This window comes from Ursus americanus, chromosome 26 (assembly GCF_024610735.1).
Source record: "Ursus americanus isolate L20-20 chromosome 26, mUrsAme1.1.p, whole genome shotgun sequence".
NCBI classification, from domain to species: domain Eukaryota; kingdom Metazoa; phylum Chordata; class Mammalia; order Carnivora; family Ursidae; genus Ursus; species Ursus americanus.
The window spans coordinates 33,276,592-33,295,498 of record NC_142152.1 but is presented as its reverse complement, the minus strand read 5'-3'; the positions used below and the strand labels follow the sequence as shown (position 1 = coordinate 33,295,498).

General features: G+C 35.5%; 1 protein-coding gene across 2 annotated transcripts in view; it reads left to right on the top strand.

Moving 5' to 3' along the window:
- The window catches only part of RPS6KA5 (ribosomal protein S6 kinase A5), a 193,398-nt gene that overhangs the window by 119,832 nt on the left and 54,659 nt on the right, over window positions 1-18,907 (top strand). For both annotated transcript variants that reach the window (XM_045807630.2, XM_045807631.2), the window contains exons 6-7: window positions 11,725-11,808; window positions 13,942-14,045. In XM_045807630.2, coding sequence (XP_045663586.2) covers window positions 11,725-11,808; window positions 13,942-14,045 — 188 coding nt within the window. The remainder of the gene's footprint in view (window positions 1-11,724; window positions 11,809-13,941; window positions 14,046-18,907) is intronic.

Sequence of the window (18,907 nt, the reverse complement as noted above, 5' to 3'; positions counted from 1 at the left end):
AATCAACGCTGTCAAATACTGATGTTGGGTCAAATAAGGTGAGGACTGGAGATGGAGCATTGGCTCAGTCTGAATCTCAGGAGAGAGAGAATGGGAATAGACATATTGTCCTCCACAACCTAAGGCAACTTTTGGGGTTTTCTGTAAAAAGGAATAGTGAAATCATGTGGGGAGGACAGCAGAGGATGGAGTGAGGTAGAGGTCTTTTTATTTTAAGGTGGGAGAAATGACAGACATCATATGTTGCTTGACATATTCCTGGAAAGGAAGTGGGGGTCAATGTAATAATGATAGAAGGGGGAAGATTACCAGAACACTGACCTTCGGAGGGAAAAACTCAGTGCATCTAAGTGGGGAAGCCGCTTAACCAACTGAGCCACCCAGGCTTCCCATGTATAATATTCTTTTAAATGAATTATCCAGTTTACTTCTCCATTCTCCTGCTGAGATACATTTAGGCTTCTGTGTTTTCTCAGTGTTGCAAGTTTTTTCTGATATTATTGGTTTTCTGAAGTTCTTCAAATATTCTAGACACCTATCATTTGTAATTATATACTTTCTTTTCCAAGTCTTTCACTTGTCTTTAATGGTATTTTTCCCATAATCAGATTTGACATTTTAGTAAAATCAAATTTACTAATCTTTTCATATTTACAATGGATTATTTAAAAAATTTTTAATTGTGGTAAAATACACATAAAAATTATCATCTAAACTATTGTTAAGTGTACAGCAATAGTATTAACTGTATTCACACTATTGTGCAGCCGGTCTCTAGAAACTTTTTATCTTGCAAGACTAAACTCTATGCCCACTGAACAACAACTCCCCAGTTTTCCCTCCTCCTAGCCCCTGGCAACCACCATTCTACTTTCTGTTTCTGTGAGTCTGACTACTTTGGATACCTAACATAAGTAGAATCATATGGTATTTATCTTCGTGACTGGCTTACTTCAGTTAACGTAACGTCCTCCAGGTTCATTAATATTGTAGCATGTGATGAAATTTCCTTCTTTTTTAAGGCTAAATAATATTATAATATATTATATATATCACACTTTTATCTATTCATCCACTAATGGACATTTGGGTTGCTTCCACTTATTGGCTATTGTGAATAATAATGTTGCGTTGAACATAGGTGTACAAATATCTCTTTGAGATAATGCTTTCAGTTCTTTTAGATGTATATCCAGAAGTAGAATTGCTGGATCGTATGATTGTATTATTTATTTTCCCCCATGATAATTTTATTTGTATTTTTTTTGAGGAACATCCTTAATGTGTCCCATAGAGGCTGCACCATTTTACATTCCCACCAGCAATGTGCAAGTGTTCCAGTTTCTCCACATCCTCACCTATACTTAGTATTTCTGCCTTTGTGATAGCAGGCCTCCTAATGGGTGTGAGATGATATCTCGTTATAGTTTTTATTTGCATTTCTTCCATGATTAGTGATGTCGAGCATCTTTTCATGTCCTTGTTGGTCTCTTGTTTATCATCTTTGGAAGAATGACTGTTGAAATTCGTTGCCTAGTTTTTAATCAGGTTATTTGCTTTTTTCTTGTTGATTTGTAGTTCTTTTTATATTCTGGATATTAACCACTTATCAGATATGTGATTTATAAATTTTCTCTCCTATTCTGTAAGTTGTCTTTCCACTTTGTTTCCTTTGATGCAGGGAAGTTTTTGATATTGTCCCATTTGTCAGTTTTCGTTGCTTGTGTTTTCGGTATCATATCCAAGAAATAATTCTCAAATCCAGTGTCATGAAACTTTCCTTCTGTTTTTTCTTCTAGGAGTTTATAGTTTGTCTTAGATTCAGGTCTTCAGTCCATTTGAGTTAACTTTTGTATTTGGTGTGAAGTAAGGGTCCAACTTCATTCTTTTGCATGCAGCTGTCCATTTTTCCTAGCATCATCTGTTGAAGAGACCATCCTTTGTTCATTGCATGGTCTCGACACCCTTGTTGAAGATCATTTGACCGAATGCACTGTCAGGTTTATTTCTGGGCTCTCTGTTTTGTTCCATTGCTCTATATGTCTGTCTTGATTCCACTACAAAGATGTATTGCTTACTGTAGCTTTGTAATATGTTTTGAAATCAGGAAGTGTGACACTGCCAACTTTGTTCTTCTTCAAGATTGTTTTGGCTATTCAGGGTCCCTTGAGATCTCATATGAATTTTCATATATTTTTTTTATTTTTGCAAAAAAATGCCATTGGGATTTTGAAAGGAATTTCTTTGAATCTGTAGATTACTCTGGATAGTATGGACATTTTCACAGTATTACGTCTTCTAATCTCCAAGCAGGTGATGTCTTTCCTTTTATGTCTGTCTTCCTTAATTCCTTTCACAATATTTTATCATGTTTCATTGTCAGGTCTTTTGACTTATTGGTTAAATTAATTCCTAAGCACTTTATTATTCTTGATGCTATTTTAAATGGGATCTTTTCCCCTTAATTTTTTTTTGGATTGTTTATTGTTAGTGTAAAGAAATGTAACTGATTTTTGTATGTTGATACAACTGCAACTTTGATATATGTGCTTATTCTAACAGTTGTTTTTTGTGTGGAATCTTTAGGGTTTTCTACATATAAGATTATATCATCTACAAGCAGAGATAATTTTATTTCTTCCTTTCAAATTTGGATGTCTTTTATTTCCTTTTCTTGCCTAACTGCTCTGGCTAGAACTTCCAGTGCTGTATGGAATAGAAGTGGTAAGAGCAGCCTTACCTTGTTCCTGATCTTAGAGGAAAAACTTTCAGTTTTTCACCATTGAGCGTCATGTTTACTGTGGGCTTTTCATATATGGCCTTTACCATATGGAGGTAGTTTCTTTCTATTCCTTCTTTGTTGTTGAGTGTTTTTATCATGAAAGGGTGTTGAAGTTTGTCGGATGCTTTTTCTGCATCAATTGAAGTGATCATGTGGTTTTTGTTCTTCATTCTGTTAATGTGGTGTTTTAAATTGATTGACTTTCAAGTCTTGAACCATCCATGCATTCCAGGAATAAGCCTCACTCAGTCATGTCACACAAACCTTTTTTTTTTTTTTTAAAGATTTTATTTATTTATTTGACAGAGAGAGACAGCCAGCGAGAGAGGGAACACAAGCAGGGGGAATGGGAGAGGAAGAAGCAGGCTCCCAGGAGAGGAGCCTGACGTGGGGCTCGATCCCGGGATTCCGGGATCACGCCCTGAGTTGAAGGCAGACGCTTAACGACTGCGCCACCCAGGCGCCCCCACACAAACCTTTTAATGTGCTCTTGAATTTGGTTTGCTAGTATTTAATTGGGATTTTTGTATCAGTCTTCATCAGAAATATAAGGTGGTCATTTTCTTGCAGTATCTCTTGCTGACTTTGATATCAGGGTAATGCTGGCCTCATCCAATGAGTTTGGAAGTGTTCTCTTCAGTTTTTTGGAGAATTGAGGAGGATTGGTCTTACTACTTCTTTAAATGTTGGGGGTTTTTTTTGTGGTTTTTTTTTTTTTTTAGAATTTTCCTGTAAACCATCTGGTCCTGAGCTTTTCTGGGGGGAGGTTTTTGATTGTTGTTGATTCATTCTCCCTACTGACAATGTGTCTGTTCAGATTTTCTATTTCTTCATGATTCAGTCTTAATAAATTGCATGTTTCTAGGAATTTATCCATTCTAGATCATCCAGTTTGTTGGTGTGTAATTGTTCATAATAGCTTCTTATAATGTCTTCTCTTTCATTTCTGATTTTACTTATTTGAATCTTCTCTCTTTTTTTAAAATCTAGCTAAGATTTTTTCAGTCTTATTGATATTTTCAAAAAACCAACTCTTATTTTGTTAAAATTTTTCAATTGTTTTTCTGTTCTCAGTTTCATTTATTTCTAGTCTACTAATTTCTTTCCTGCTGCTAACTTTTGGTTTAGTTCTTCTTTTTCCAGTTCCTTGAGGTGTAAAATTGGGTTGTTGATTTCTTTGAATTTTTTAAAACAAAATCTCTTTTTACCTCAATGCAGTAAAATATTTGCTTTTCTTTTGAAAATTAGCACATTAAAAATTTTAATTTACTAGGAATTAATTTTTGTATATAAAACAAATTGGGAATCTTATTTTATCTCTTTTTATAGATTAACCCAATTGACTAAACTATCATCAAATAGTTAATCTTTTCTCTACTGATTTGAAAGGTAACTTCTGCCATATGCCAAATTCCTGTACATGCCTGGGAGTCTATTTCTAGAAGTTATATATACTCTATTTCTTCATTCAATTCCATTTGTCTGGTTGCTTCGCTGTAAATCAAAAAAAAAATCTTAAAGGCTATGATTTTGTAGTAAGTCTTGAATCTGAGATCTTTCTCCTCTTCACTTTTATCCTACCATTCTCTCCTCCTTTCATCTGTCTCTTCACCGTATTCTCTATTCTTGATCTTTTGTTCCTCCATGTGAATTATGGAATTAAATTTATAAATTAATCTGGAAATAACTGTGATCTTTGGATATTGAATCTTCCTATCAATTAGTTAGCATAAGTGAATATTCATACTTTCCCATTTATTTAGTTATCTTTTATTTCCTTCAATAATATAACTTTCTATGTAATGCTTTATATTTACATTATTAGATTCATTTCTGTTAACTTTATAGTTTTTATTCCTGTCTACAAAAATTAGAAAATTATGGTTTTTTGGGCAACACATAAGAATATTGTTGATCTTGTACATAGCAATGTTGCTGAATTCATATTCCACTAATTGACAGATTCACTTGGGTTTTTTATGTAAATGACTATATTAAGAGAAAAAAATAGAACCACCTTGTCATTAATGGTAGCTTTATATCTTTGTGATTCTCATTTTTACTTTTTGTGTATTTGTGGGTGGATGGTTTGGTTTGGCTTTATTGTTCTGTCTACTTTTATTTGTGTGTACTCTTGCTTTTTACTTTAAGGAGACATGTCTTGGGTTTTACAATTTAGTATGGTATTTACTCTAGGTTTTTGATAGATGAATTATATTCTTAGTTTCTAGTTGTTTATTGATATAAATTCTTACGGTTTTTCTCTTTAATCACCTAGTGTTGTAAGTTATTTTAATAGGATTTTTGTTATTGTTGAATGTTAAACCATTTTTCAGTTCCTAGAACAAACTTTACTTTCTATGTTGCTGGTTTTTTTACACTTTGCTGGATTTTTTTGCTGATATTTTATTTAGGACTTTATTGTCAAGTTGACCTGTAATTTTCTTTTCTAATATTACATTTGTCTGATTTTGATATCAAGCTTATACTAACATCATGAGATGAATTTAGAATCATGTATGTAGATAGAAATCCTATTCCTCTGAAAATTTCCCCTTAATGCACCTCAGGGTGTATATTTTTTTCCCACCTCCTAGGTGAGTGTGAGTAGCTTTCAAATACTTATTTAATTCTTTAAAAATATTTATAATAATATTTAAGTTTTCAATTTCTTCTTGAGTCAATTTTGGTAAGTTATATTTTTATAGAAAATGTTACATTTTTTTCTTTTTAAATTCTTTGGCATCATGTTCATAGAATTCACTTATTTTTTAAATATTGTAAGTGTAGTAATGTTTCCTTTTAAATTATTAATATTATTGATCTGTAATTTTCCTCTTTTTTTCTCTTGGACAGTTTGCTGGAAATTTGCCTATTAGTCTTTTCCAAGAAACAGCTTTTGTCAAGCTTCTCATTTTTTCTATTTCTTTGCTGATGTTCCTTTATTACTTTGTTTCTTTTACTTTTTGAGTTTTTCGTTCATACACTCTCTCTAAACTTATGAGTTGGACCTCCAGCTCACTAATCTTTTCATTTTTAATGAAACTGAATTTTAAGTTTAGATGTATCTCATAAGTTCTGATATATGGCATGCTTACTGTTATTCTTATAGTCTAATATTCATTGTGTTTTTTCTTTGGGCCATGAATTATTTAGAAATGGGTTTTTAGGTTTTCAAACATATAGGATTTTTTGGTTATCTTTTTGTAAGTGAGTTCTAATTTTATTGCTTTCCGTTTGGAGAACAAACTATGTATGATCTTATTTCTGTGGAATTTGAGATTTGCCTTGTAACCTATTACATGGTTAATTCCTGTTAATATGACATGTATGCCTGAAAAGAATGTGTATTCTCTGTTATAAAAGTTTTGTGTATTCTCATAAACATCATGCAAATCCCCTATAGCTTCACTAATTATTTTCCTGCTTGATTGGTGAGTTATAAAAGAGATATGTTGAAATGCCCATTACAGTTGTGGATTTGTCCATTTCTTCTTGAAGATCTCTCCTTTTTGCTTTATATAGTTTAAGGCTTTTCAAAAAATATTGAGCAATTCAGGTTTGGAATGGTATTATTTCCCTAGTAAAGTGTTTCTTTTATTATTATGTAATAACTCTACCTAGTTTTAATAATCTTTTTGCCTTAAAGTTTATTTTCCTGCTGTTAATAAAAATACTCCAGCTCTCTATTGGTTAGTGCTGGTCTGATATATCTTTTTCCATCTCTTTACTTTCAATATTTCTTTGTCATTATGTTTTAGGTGTGCCTTTTGTAAATAACATATAGCTGGATTTTGTTTTTGATCCAGAGAGTTTCTATCTTTTAACTGGTGAGTTAAATCTGTATATTATGATTACTGATATGTTTTTACTTATTTCTTTTATCTTGCTATGTGTTTCTTTTTATCACAACTTCTCTTTGCTTTTCCCCCTCCTTTCCTATTTAGATTATTAGGATTTCTTTATTTCATTTCTCCCTAATGGTCTAGAAGTTATATATACTCTATTTCTATTCTTTTAGTGGTTATTACCCTGAAATTTTTAATTTACATACTGACTTAACAATTATGTCTGTAATTGCCATGACCACTACAAGAACATGGAATGCTTTAACTTCAATTATCCATCTCATTTTCTGTGTTATTGTTACTTATTATTTGGTCCTATGTTGTGTTATATTCCCCAAATTAATTATTCTGTAATTTTCATTTTATAAATTCAATCCTTGTTTAGATTTTCTCACATTTACCTGTTTTCCCTGTTCACTATTGCTTCTTACAACTTAACTCTTTTCTTGTGAATTCAGTTTATTTCTGAAGTGCATCCTTTAGATGTCTTTTTTAACAACACTTAATGAATAGTAAACTCTCTTTGTCTTAAAATGCCTTTATTTTCTATTGCATATTCATTGTTAATTTAGCCATCATAGATATATCTAGTTATGGACTGGTTTATCTTTTTATTTTAAAATAAAACATATGCAAAAACAAAAGCAAAATATATGTGCAGAGTAGGGGATTATTATAAGGCAAACACTTATAACCATCACTCAAGTTAAGAAATGGAATTTGCCACTCATGGATGTATTTTTATTTAGTTTCCTTGGGACTTCTGCAATATTTTCTCAAATGTATCTTCTAGTTTGCAGATTCTCTCTTTAGTTGTGTCTACCCTGTTTGGTCAGCCTGTTTTTATTACTATATTTTTTCATTATATGGTTCTATTTGCTTTTTCATAGCTTTTCTAATCTTTTCTATACTGCTATGTAATTTTATGGATATTTTCCTTCCTTTATGTCTTTCATCTTTTACAACATACTGATCTTTTATAGATTATTGTTCTAGGATTTCAAGTAATCCTTCTGTTTAGTTTGGTTGAGTTCACATATTTAGAAATTTTAAGACTCTGGGACTTTCTGTATGTGAACCCTGGTCCAGCTAGGTTGTGGAAATTTCTCTGGTTCGGTCATGTGTTCCAGAGTAGCACCATGTTGACCAGATTTTCTCACTTCCCCATACCATGGAGAATGAGAGTAAATTCAGGCCTTAAATCTACAAGAGGCACAGCCTTGGGATTTGATTTCACAAGAGGAATATTTATTTGTTTGTTTTCTAAGCTAAGGCCCTCCCTTTGTGCAGCTACAGCATAGGTCATATGCCTACCTCACTGGTGTTCTGCACCTTCTTCATGGCTGGCATCTAGGGATTCCCCTTTCTTTCTTGTGAGCACAGTCATAGATGATTAGCAGTCCAATATTTACTTCTTTTTAAAAATTGAACATTTCTAGATACTTGTTGTGAGGAGATTTGTCAAAATTAGGATGGGAAAAAATACAGGAGGGAGAAAAAAACTTCTCATTGGTAAATTTATATTTAACTTACAAATTTATCATAAATAAGATCAGAATAAAACATTGGCAAATAAGGGGCGCCTGGGTGGCGCAGTCGTTAAAGCATCTGCCTTCGGCTCAGGGCGTGATCCTGGCGTTCCGGGATCGAGTCCCACATCGGGCTCCTCCACTGGGAGCCTGCTTCTTCCTCTCCCACTCCCCCTGCTGTGTTCCCTCTCTCGCTGGCTGTCTCTGTCAAATAAATAAATAAATAAATAAATCTTAAAAAAAAACAAAACATTGGCAAATAAAAGCTAGGGATGATTTAATCTAGTATTTATTAAGAAATGCCTAAGAGTTTGACAGTTCAGTTTGTATTTGGATTCTTCCTTAGAAGGAAGCCAGTTTTTTGTCCAGTGCTATCTGATCTTTCTCTCTAAGGAACAGTGAAACCTCCTTGATCAGCTGATTCCTTAAGCACAAGAGTACTATATATTATTCGCCAGGATGGTACACTCTGCTTTTACCATTTTTACATTCAATAAATTCTCATCTTTTAATTCTGTGCTAGCTTTAATCAGTAATGTTGCTTATAATATAGCATGGACTTAAATGCTAAATAGGTTGATTACCTTGTCTCCTTGAGAAGAATATTACCATAAAGATAATTTGAACAAATAATAAGCAATAGAATTTAGCTGTGTTATCCTAGCCTTTTTATATCATAGTTCATAAAATATTACCTAGAAATCTTTCCTGCACCCACTACTGACCTTCCCCTGTCATACCGCATCAGTTTATCTTCTTGGTAGAAGTATTTGAAAGGCACTCAGTATACACTCCAGATAACATGCATCTTCCTAGGCAGATAAACACAAATTGAAAAGTAAATTAGGGATATGTTTACAGATAAAAGATAAACTCTTTGGAAGTCAAGGCTGATACACTGTAAGTTAAAACCCAGAGGGAGCAACACTTCCACTGGGGCAGAGGAAGAGGAAGCAGACACAGAATTGCAGGAGGCTAAAATGGCAATGTTTTAAAATAACAGAAACTTAAGAAATGCTTTGTTCACTATTATTTCTCAGTAACTGGAATTTCCCAACACTTCGGCTTTAATTTTTCTGTCTCCTGGAATTTCAATCAAATAGATAATTATCGTATTAATGTAGATACTACCTACTCCTTTCCACCACCACCATCCCCAAAAAACACATAAAACAAACACAAAACAGAGAACCTAAAGTGTATTAAAAAGGAGCTCAAAAATCACACAGAGAAGGTAGCCAGTATCTCTTTGAGCACTTACTGTGGTTCTGAGCTTCCCCTCTGTTGAGACAGTCAAGAACTGAGCCGCCATAGTTCTCATTGTCAGAGAAAGGAAGACATGGGAAATGGTAGTGACTGTCAAACCTTTCTGGCACTTAATCAATAAGATCTGTGTGTTTCATACCCTCTTTACACTAAACTTACGAATATCTATCTTGAAGAAGAGAGTGCATATTTTCTTGATCCTCGGCTTATAAAGTTTAATCATTGCCTCATACTTAGAAGGAAATGTGTGTAATTTCCAAAATGGTTTGACATGGAGCTGCCTATAAATGAAAGTGAAAGTTTATATTTGCTAAAAAGACTAGTTTTCTAAATAAATAAAATCTAGAGAAGCAATCAATCAAAACTCCTTATCTTTTTACTCCTAAACCAGTTTGGAGAATTTTTTTTTTCAGTGTATCTAAACTTGATTTAGGATATAATGCTTTAAAGGTATCTTTTAAGATGAGAACAAATAATAAGTACTCTGACTTAGTAATTTTCATGTTTCTTTGTCAGCTACACAGTGATTTTAGCTTATCCAAAAAAAGGCTATTGCATAATAAATAGTATATTAACTAAAAACACTGGTTTATGAAGTTTGGGGGTTTTTTTAAAGTGATTTTGTACTATTTCTTTTTTAATAATTCAGTAAACAGAGGAATGTTTCCTGACACATTTTTCCAAGCATGTCTAACAAAGTTAAAAATGACTCGTTAAGTTTTTGTGCAGATATTAAATGGAATCAATTTTATTTAGCTTTAATTTTCCAGTAGTTTAATACAAAATTAACATCTGGTACTGAAATGATGAAGCAGAGAGATAATATTTGATGTATGGTTTATATTAGCTCTTCAATAATATTATTCTGCCAGGTAATAAAAAAGAAAATTTTCTGCAGATATAAGCATAAGTAAATTATTTATTTTAGTTTCTGGGGATAGTAATCTTTCAGCATATATAGCACATAAAAAGAAAGAAATGAATCTTAAACCATATTAATTATATGATGTATAATATATATGATATATATATATATATACAATTAAGTAGTTTTAATACATTAGTTACCAAAATGTTTAAATAAATTCATTATATTTATTGTCTTTGGGCTTAACTTTCCCCTAATAAAGTAAAGGACTTCTACTAATTCTATAACATTGCTAGAATAGTGTTCTTTACTTTTGAAATTGGATAAATAAGAGGAATGCTTATTTTTCTTAAAACCTTGTTAGTGGGGGCGCCTGGGTAGCGCAGTCGTTAGGTGTCTGCCTTCGGCTCAGGGCGTGATCCCGGCATTCCGGGATCAAGTCCCGCATCGGGCTCCTCAGCTGGGAGCCTGCTTCTTCCTCTCCCACTCCCCCTGCTGTGTTCCCTCTCTCGCTGGCTGTCTCTCTGTCACATAAATAAAATCTTTAAAAAAAAAAAAAAAAACCCTTGTTAGTGGAAAAAGAGTAAAGTATAAATTGAAAAGTTTCCTTTAAAGTAATTTTGTAAAATATTTTAATGGTGCCAAAGTGCCTTAAAAAGTTTCAGATACAGCCATAAGAATGTATCTTGTTAAAGAGGACTTCTTTTTTCCATATTTAATATATCTGTATAATAATATAGATATTTACTCTCCTTTGTTTCATTGGGATGAGTCATATGACACAATTGATCATTTAAAAATTTAGTTTTTTAAATCTAGACCTTTTTAAAACTCTGCAAAAGAGAAGCAACTCTCTTTAAGAGACAATCTTTTTATAAAAGAAAAACAATTTTGTTCCTCATTACTAAACATATGATTGGCAGTGCCAAACCTAAACAAAATAAGGTGGAAAAAATATTTTTTGGCATTTTTCATCTTTGGACTCCCTATTCTCCTTCTTAGAATTTGGTCTCTTTTTTGCCTTAAGGTTTCCCAGTGTTTTCCCAATCTTGCCTATCTGGAAATAAAGTACTAAAGTGTTAAACAGTTCTCGTTACCCTACTAGGATTATTTGAGGTTTTACAAAAAGAATGGTACAAGAAACCAATAATTAAAATACACACAGAGACTACAAAAAAGAAGAAGGGTGGATGGATGGATGGATGGATGGATGGATGGATGGATGGATGAATGGGAGGGTTTCAGGCAAAGGAAGTCTTTGGACAGGACTCACTATATAGGTGATGATCTGTCCTGATGAGAAGGGGGGAGTCTGTCAAGTAGATTCTACCACTACTTTTCTACTGTGATGTATCTCAACCACTAACATGTAATATTAACTTTTTTGTCATTTGCCTGGTTTGAAATCAAATGCCTTTTTGTTTGTTTAAGGCTGAAAGAGCATATTCCTTTTGTGGGACTATTGAATACATGGCACCGGATATTGTCAGAGGGGGAGATTCAGGACATGACAAGGTATGTTCTACACTTCTTATATCTCCATAAAATGTATAATAAGAACCCTAGTTAGTAACCCAGGTCCAGTATCTTCAGCGGAGCCCTCTTTCTGGTATTGTCTTACCTTCATTGTTTTCTGTCCTTTGCTTTGTGTACAGGAACACATTATGATTTCTGGTGTTTGAGGGGGAAAAGATAGACTTTGTTGATTATCTCTTCAACAGAAATAAGCATTGTAACAGTCCTTGAAGAAAGAAAAAAATCCTGCATTCAAGATAGTCCAAGTTTGTTTTCCTAAGCCCTCTAAAAACCTCATTTCCCTTTGTATGTGCAAAGTGAAGACTGTAGAAGCATCTTAAGCAGTTTTGTTATAAAATCTAGGTCACATATTTTTTCATCCTGTATTAAAGGGTACAGATTTCTTTAGTGCCATCTTAATGCTTTTGCTGTACTAATAATTTTCTCCAAATAAGGAATTTCGACTATTTTTTGGTCCTCATCTTCCCCTCTCCCTCATCCCCTTTCAAAATCCCACCTATAAGTGTGGAGAATCTTTGTTCTCCTTACTAATAACTAATCATATACCAAAGCCTGTTCTTCAAGTTGGTGTGGTATTAGTTTCAGGCCATATGATTAGGAATCTGTTGATCTGTATCATCTCAACAGCTGGTTTCAAATCCAACAGCAAAACATTCGGAGGGTCCTGACTCAGGTGGCAGTGAAACAGCTTGTATGAATAAAGTAATTGAATTGCTGGTTTCATTTGCTTCATGGTATTCTTTGAAACTGTTGTCCCCAACAGTTTGTTAGGGATTTATAACTGTTAAAATTTGAAAATTACCTTCGAAGACCTAATGTAACCAATTTTTAGGGACAAAAACCTTCTAGAACCTCCTAGAATTCCTGTATACCCAAGGTCTGGAATATAGCTAGTCAATAAATACTCTTTCCTGTTCGTGGAATACCTTGATGACTTTGAGTTGATTAAATGTGACCGTATATACAAAGTGCTTATCAGGGTACCTGGCTACACACTGTTCCTTTTATGATTGCAGTTGGCCTGATCATGGTTTATACTTTATCATTATGCGTTTTCTTTAAAATAGCTCTAGGTTCATAAATTTTGCATCATCTCTCTGAAACCTTTGCCCTGAAATTTGGAAGCAGAGTTAAAAATTTTAGCATCCAGTTAATATCTCATTGGTATAAGCTTGTGTATTCAACAGATATTGAAATCTTGATTTGCCTAACTATAAAAGAACTAATTTTCAATATGTCAGGATTCCTTAAATTATATATAACTTGCTATGCTCTCAGTTCAGGTAGCTGCATTTATAAATTGGTTTCCAATTTAGATCATTTTATTTTATATCATTTTAAGTATCTTCACATTTCCCACAATTGAAGACTCACATAAATGAAGATGTATGTGATAGGTCCTATAAGAAGAATTGATTTAGGTGATTATGAAAATATGATACCTTTAGATGGGATTTTTTTCATTTTTGTTCTCTGACTCCAGGAATTTCATAATATTTATTGTATCTAAATAATTAATAAAAATGCTGAACGCTCCTTTTTTCCCCCCACCATAAGTCTGAAGATTTTACTTAAAATTCTTAAAATTTGGGGCACCTGGGTGGCTCAGTCAGCTAAGCAACTGCCTTCAGCTCACATCATGATCCCAGAGTCCCAGGATCAAGTCCCATATCAGGCTACCCTCTCAGTGGGAAGTCTGCTTCTCCCTCTGACCTTCCCCCATCTCATGCTCTCTCTCTCTGTCTCTCTTTCTCTATCAAATAAATAAATAAAATCTTTAAAAATAATAAATCTTTTAAATTTAAAATAAATTTTAAAATTTAAAAAAATTAACCAAAATAAAACCATTAGTTAATGATTTAAGAAATAATGACAACACCTTTAGTCCCTTGATCGACTTTGCTGTGTTTAAATTCTATTATGAGGATACCTGGATATTTGTTCTCTAAATGTCTTTCTTGCATGTGCTTCATTTAATACTGCTTACACAGAAAGCTATATACAAGATCTTTTTGTTAAAATATTTTTCAAATATATAGTTTTATTCTGTTCTTTTTCTTTTCTCATACAATATATATTCATAGTCTATAAAATGGCGTTATTGTTTTATAGGCAGTTGACTGGTGGAGTTTGGGTGTTCTGATGTATGAATTACTTACTGGAGCGTCTCCTTTCACTGTGGATGGGGAGAAGAATTCCCAAGCTGAGATATCTAGGTAAGACTTACCAAATAAAATAAGTGTGTTGTTTTCTCAAAGAAACTTACCAAATTTCTGAAATTAAGGCTGATAGAAAAGATAATTTTTTAAATGAAGGTAGACAAAATGATGTTCAAGTGGTTAACTTCCATTTATATTCAATGGAGATATGTAGAATTTATATTTCTTTATATTTTACGTGCCCACTTACATCTTAAGTCTCATAAGGATAGTGTCAAAATTTTTATGTGCTCCTAAGCACTTCATTTATTATCTTAACCTAGGACATCATATATTGAGAAGTGTATTTGTTGGACACTTTTTCCCTACTGTAAACCGAATGTAATTTCTTGGCAAGTAAAGAAAAAGTAGTGATATTTTCAACTCATGGATATATTAGGCTCAATAGAAACAAATACCATAAAATCACCCTCCTGTAGGTTATCACAGTAGCGTTCTTCTAGTCTTTTCTTCATAGCAGCTGTCACGATGGCAGTGTTACATATGTGTTCCTAGTTATTTGATTAATGTCTGTCTGTCCCACTAGATTGTAAGCTCGGTGAGAGCAAGGGGCGTATCTGGCTTTGATCTTCAGGATTGTATGCTCAGGTGCCAGCACAGTGCTGACCATGCAGAGTTCAATAAATACTTTTGGAATGAAATGGATTAATGAGCAAATAAACGAACAGTGATAAAACATTATACTAATTGCTAGTTATGTTTTTGTCCTGTTTTTACTTGAATTTTATAACTTTGAGAACAGATTTGACATTAAAAATTAAAAATTGAGACTTCCACCAAGATGGAATAACAGGGACCGGATTTACTTTCCTGCCTGAAACAATTTTTAAAATGGGCAAAATATCTGAAACAGCACTGTCGAAGACATTCAGCTTCTAGCAGTGAAGGACAGTGAACACAGAGAGACGGAAAATAAACGAGGTGAGCCCTCTGATTGCCCAGCTTACTGCCTTGAGAGAGTATCCAGGCTACAGAACAGGGAGGGCAGGCCCAGGCAGAGTTGAGGTGATGTGGAACTGAGCCCAGGAGGACCAGGCACCTAGCGTTTGCAGGGCAGAGTCAGAGAGACATCCAGAGACTTGCAGAAGGTACCTCTTGAGTATTCAGTGAAGTGTTGATAAGCGCACACGCGTGAGGGAGCTACTCAGTATAGTTCAGATGCGATCTCTCTAAACTGATCTGTAGATTCGTCACAATCACAATCCCAGCAGGCTATTTTGTTGTTGTTTTTTATCCCGTAGACGTTGACAGCCTAAAATTCATAGAGGTATGCAGAGGACGTAGAAGAGCCAAATCACCTTTGAAAACGTAGACCAAAGTTGATTTCAGGGCTTATAAGCTACAATAATTAAGACACTGTGCTGTTAATATTGAGATAGACAAATCATCAACGACCCAGAATAGAGGGTCCAGAAACAGAACCACACGGATATAGAGGACTGTTTCTGTTTTTTTGTTTTGTTTTGTTTTTTACAAAGGTGCAAAGTCAATTTGGTAGAGAAAAGATAGTCTTTTCAACAAATGCTAGAGCCATGAGGAAAAAATGAACTTCAATAAATACTTTGTACTTTATAGAAAAATTAAAAATAGATCATAGACCTAAATGTAAAATCTAAAACTACAACATTTCTGGAAGAAAACATAGAAGAAAATCGTTGTGACCTTGGGTTAGGCAAAGACTTCTTAGATAGGACACAAGAAGTGCAGCCCGTAAAAGAAAACACTGATAAATGGGACTTTATCAAAATTAAGTATGTGTGCTCTTTGAAGGAAACCAAGGAAGTGGAAAGACAAGCCACAGACTGGGAGAAAAATGACAAATCCTGCAGCTGATCGACGACCGGTGTCCAGAATACATAAGGAACTCTCAAAACTCAAGGGGGGAAACCCTCCACTTTGAAAAATGAGCAAAAGATTTTAACAGCTCACCAGAGAAGATCTATGAGCGGCAAATAAGCACGTGAAAAGATGACCAACATCATTAGTCTTTAGGGAAATGCAGAGTAAACCACAGTGAGATGCTGCTGTGTACTCACTGGAGTGGCCACAGATAAAGAGCCGGATTGTAGCAGGTTCTCTGGAGGAACAAAACCATTAAGGTGTATGTGTGTGTGTGTGTGTGTGTGTGTAGAGAGAGAGAGAGAGAGAGAGATGTATTATAAGGAATCAGCTCATCTGATTATGGAGGCTGAGAAGTCCCATGATCTGCCGTCTGCAAGCTGGAGACCCTGTCCTGAGAATAAGAGGAGCCTGTGGATATGAATCCCAGTGCAATGGCAGAAGACCAGCATCTTATGTTAAGCAGGCAGGCAGCAAGGGGCTGAATCCTCTCTTCTCTGCTTTTTTTTTGTTCTACTCAGGCGCTTAAGGGATTGGTTGCTGCCCACACTGGGGAGAGGATTCTACTTTACTGAGTCTACCAATTCAGATGCTAATTTCATTGAGATTCACTCTCACAGACACACCCATAGCAATGTTAAATTTGGGCAATCTGTAGCCCAGTCAAGTGACACTTGGGGTTAACCATCACAAGTCCACCCCGTGTCAGTTTGGCAGCCATGCACATTTCCTTTAACTGTACTTAATCTCCAAATAAAGAAAGACAATAACAAGGTCATAATTCCACCAAATGCGATACAGCTATCCTACATACAGTGGAATACCCATTAACCCCTTACATAAAATCCTTAAGTGATGTTCGCTCTTCTTGAAATCCCATAACTTAAATACTATGATAAAAATTAACAATACTTAAATACCTTGATATAAAGTCAGTGCATCTTATCTTGCATGATAAAGCAGTAAGAGGGGAAAGGCAACAAAGACATATTGTAATACATATATATTAGAATGATTAATACACACGTATTCCCACACAGATATATTCATAACAAAATGAGGAGGAAATACAGTGATTTCTGTAACGGGTCACGGGGTCATAGGTGGTATTTATAACTACCTTCTTTCACTACCTACTCTGTATTCCCTTTGTCTTTAGCAAGGACCTTATGGGATGATCCAGAGAGTCATTCCTGAAGAATCTGGGCCTTTAGTATTTCTGCCTAGGTTGTGTTGTTATAGTTTTCAGTTGACCTTAATCACAGGGCATGGTAATACTAACAGATACCCTAAGGGATCTCATATGTTTTGGACACTCTTTCTTACTTCTGCTGCGGAGTAATAGTCCAATTTCCCCTTGGTGGTGATGATCAGTCACCCCAGCCAGCACCAGAACTCCCTTCTTTGCCTGTTGATTCAAAGGCACGAGGAGCCTGAAGTGGCTGGATGACTGTCTTAATTTCTAGCTCAGTGGAATCATTCATTGTGTGTCTCTTGGTGGAAACATTCGTTTTCCTAGAACTAAGACCTCTGGGCTAGCCGAGCATAAAGTCGGGAACAGGGAGCAAACATTTTGCTAGTGAGTCACTTGGGAGTAAAGTGAGTTGTGCCACTCCCAATTGCACCCCATAATTTCTGGGTCCATGAATCCTGGTATGGGAGAAACAGCACCATATACTGGATGTGGATTCAGAGCATTTACAGCCTTCTGGAGAACCTTGTTAGAGCCCTGCAACATATTGTCACCTGGCTCACATTCTGTCTCTTCAAAAGGCCATTCCACTGTCCTATCACGCCAGCTGCTTCAAGGTGGTGGAGAACTTGGTAAGGACCAGTGAATTCCATGAGCGTGGGCCCAGTGCTACACTTCTTTTGCTATAAAGTGAGTTCCTTGATTAGAAGCCATGCTGCGTAGAATACCATGACAGAGCATAAAGCATTTTCTAAGTCCACAGATGGTCGTTTTAGCAGAAGCACTGCATGCAGGGAAAGTAAATCCGTATCTATAATACACGTCTATTCCAGGTAGGATGAAACATTGGCCCTTCCATAATAGAAGCAGTCCCGTGTAATCAATCTGCCACTATGTAACTGGCTGATCACCCTGGGCATTGGTGCCGTAGTGGGCACTCAGTGTTGGGCTCTGCTGCGGGGTTGACTAGGGAAAGGGACTGCTATCTACAGAAGAGATCCCCCTATTCACTTGATTATTAAAATCCTCCCTGCTGAGGTCACCCTTTGGTGAGCATTCACGTGGGACACAAATGTCTCTACATTTTTTTCTCCCCACTCAGTAAGGTTTATCCATGTACCTCTTACTGATATATCTTTGTCAACCAGACTTCCTTGTCACCAATTCTAATCTTACTTCTTCCAAGTCCCTGACCATCCAGCCAAACCATTGGCCGCTGCCCATTAGTCAGTATAAAATTGAACGTCTGGCCGTTTCTCCTTCCAAGCAAAATGAACATCCAGGTCACTGCTCCAAGTCCTGCTGACTGGGAAGATTTCCCTTCACCGTGTCCTTCCCGGATGTGCCAGAAAGGAGCTATGGTGCTGCGGCTGTCCACTTTCGGGTGGTGCCTGCTTCTCATGCAGAACTATCTGTAAACAAGGCCTGAGTCTTCTCTTCCTCTGTCGGCTGTCATAGGGAACCAGCCATGAGGCCACAGATGCAGGCTGCGAGAGAGAAGGCATGGAGCGGGAGCGGGGGGCGCAGGCGTCCAGGTCACTTGTTCATGTAAGTTGGGCCTTCAGGACCTGCTCAGGCCCCATCTTGTGTCTACTACCTCTATTTGATGAGGGAGTGCTGCTGATGCGTCAGATAACACCCAGCATATGATGGGCATCTCAGGTCTCATGGAACTTGGGGGCCCATAGTTAAGTGTTCAGTCTCTTTTTAGGCCCAGTAGCAGACCAAGAGCTGTTTCTCAAGAGGGGAGTAGTTATCTGCAGAAGATGACAGGGTTTTGCTCCAAAATCCTATGAGTCTGTACTGCAGTTCACCTCTAGGGGCCTAC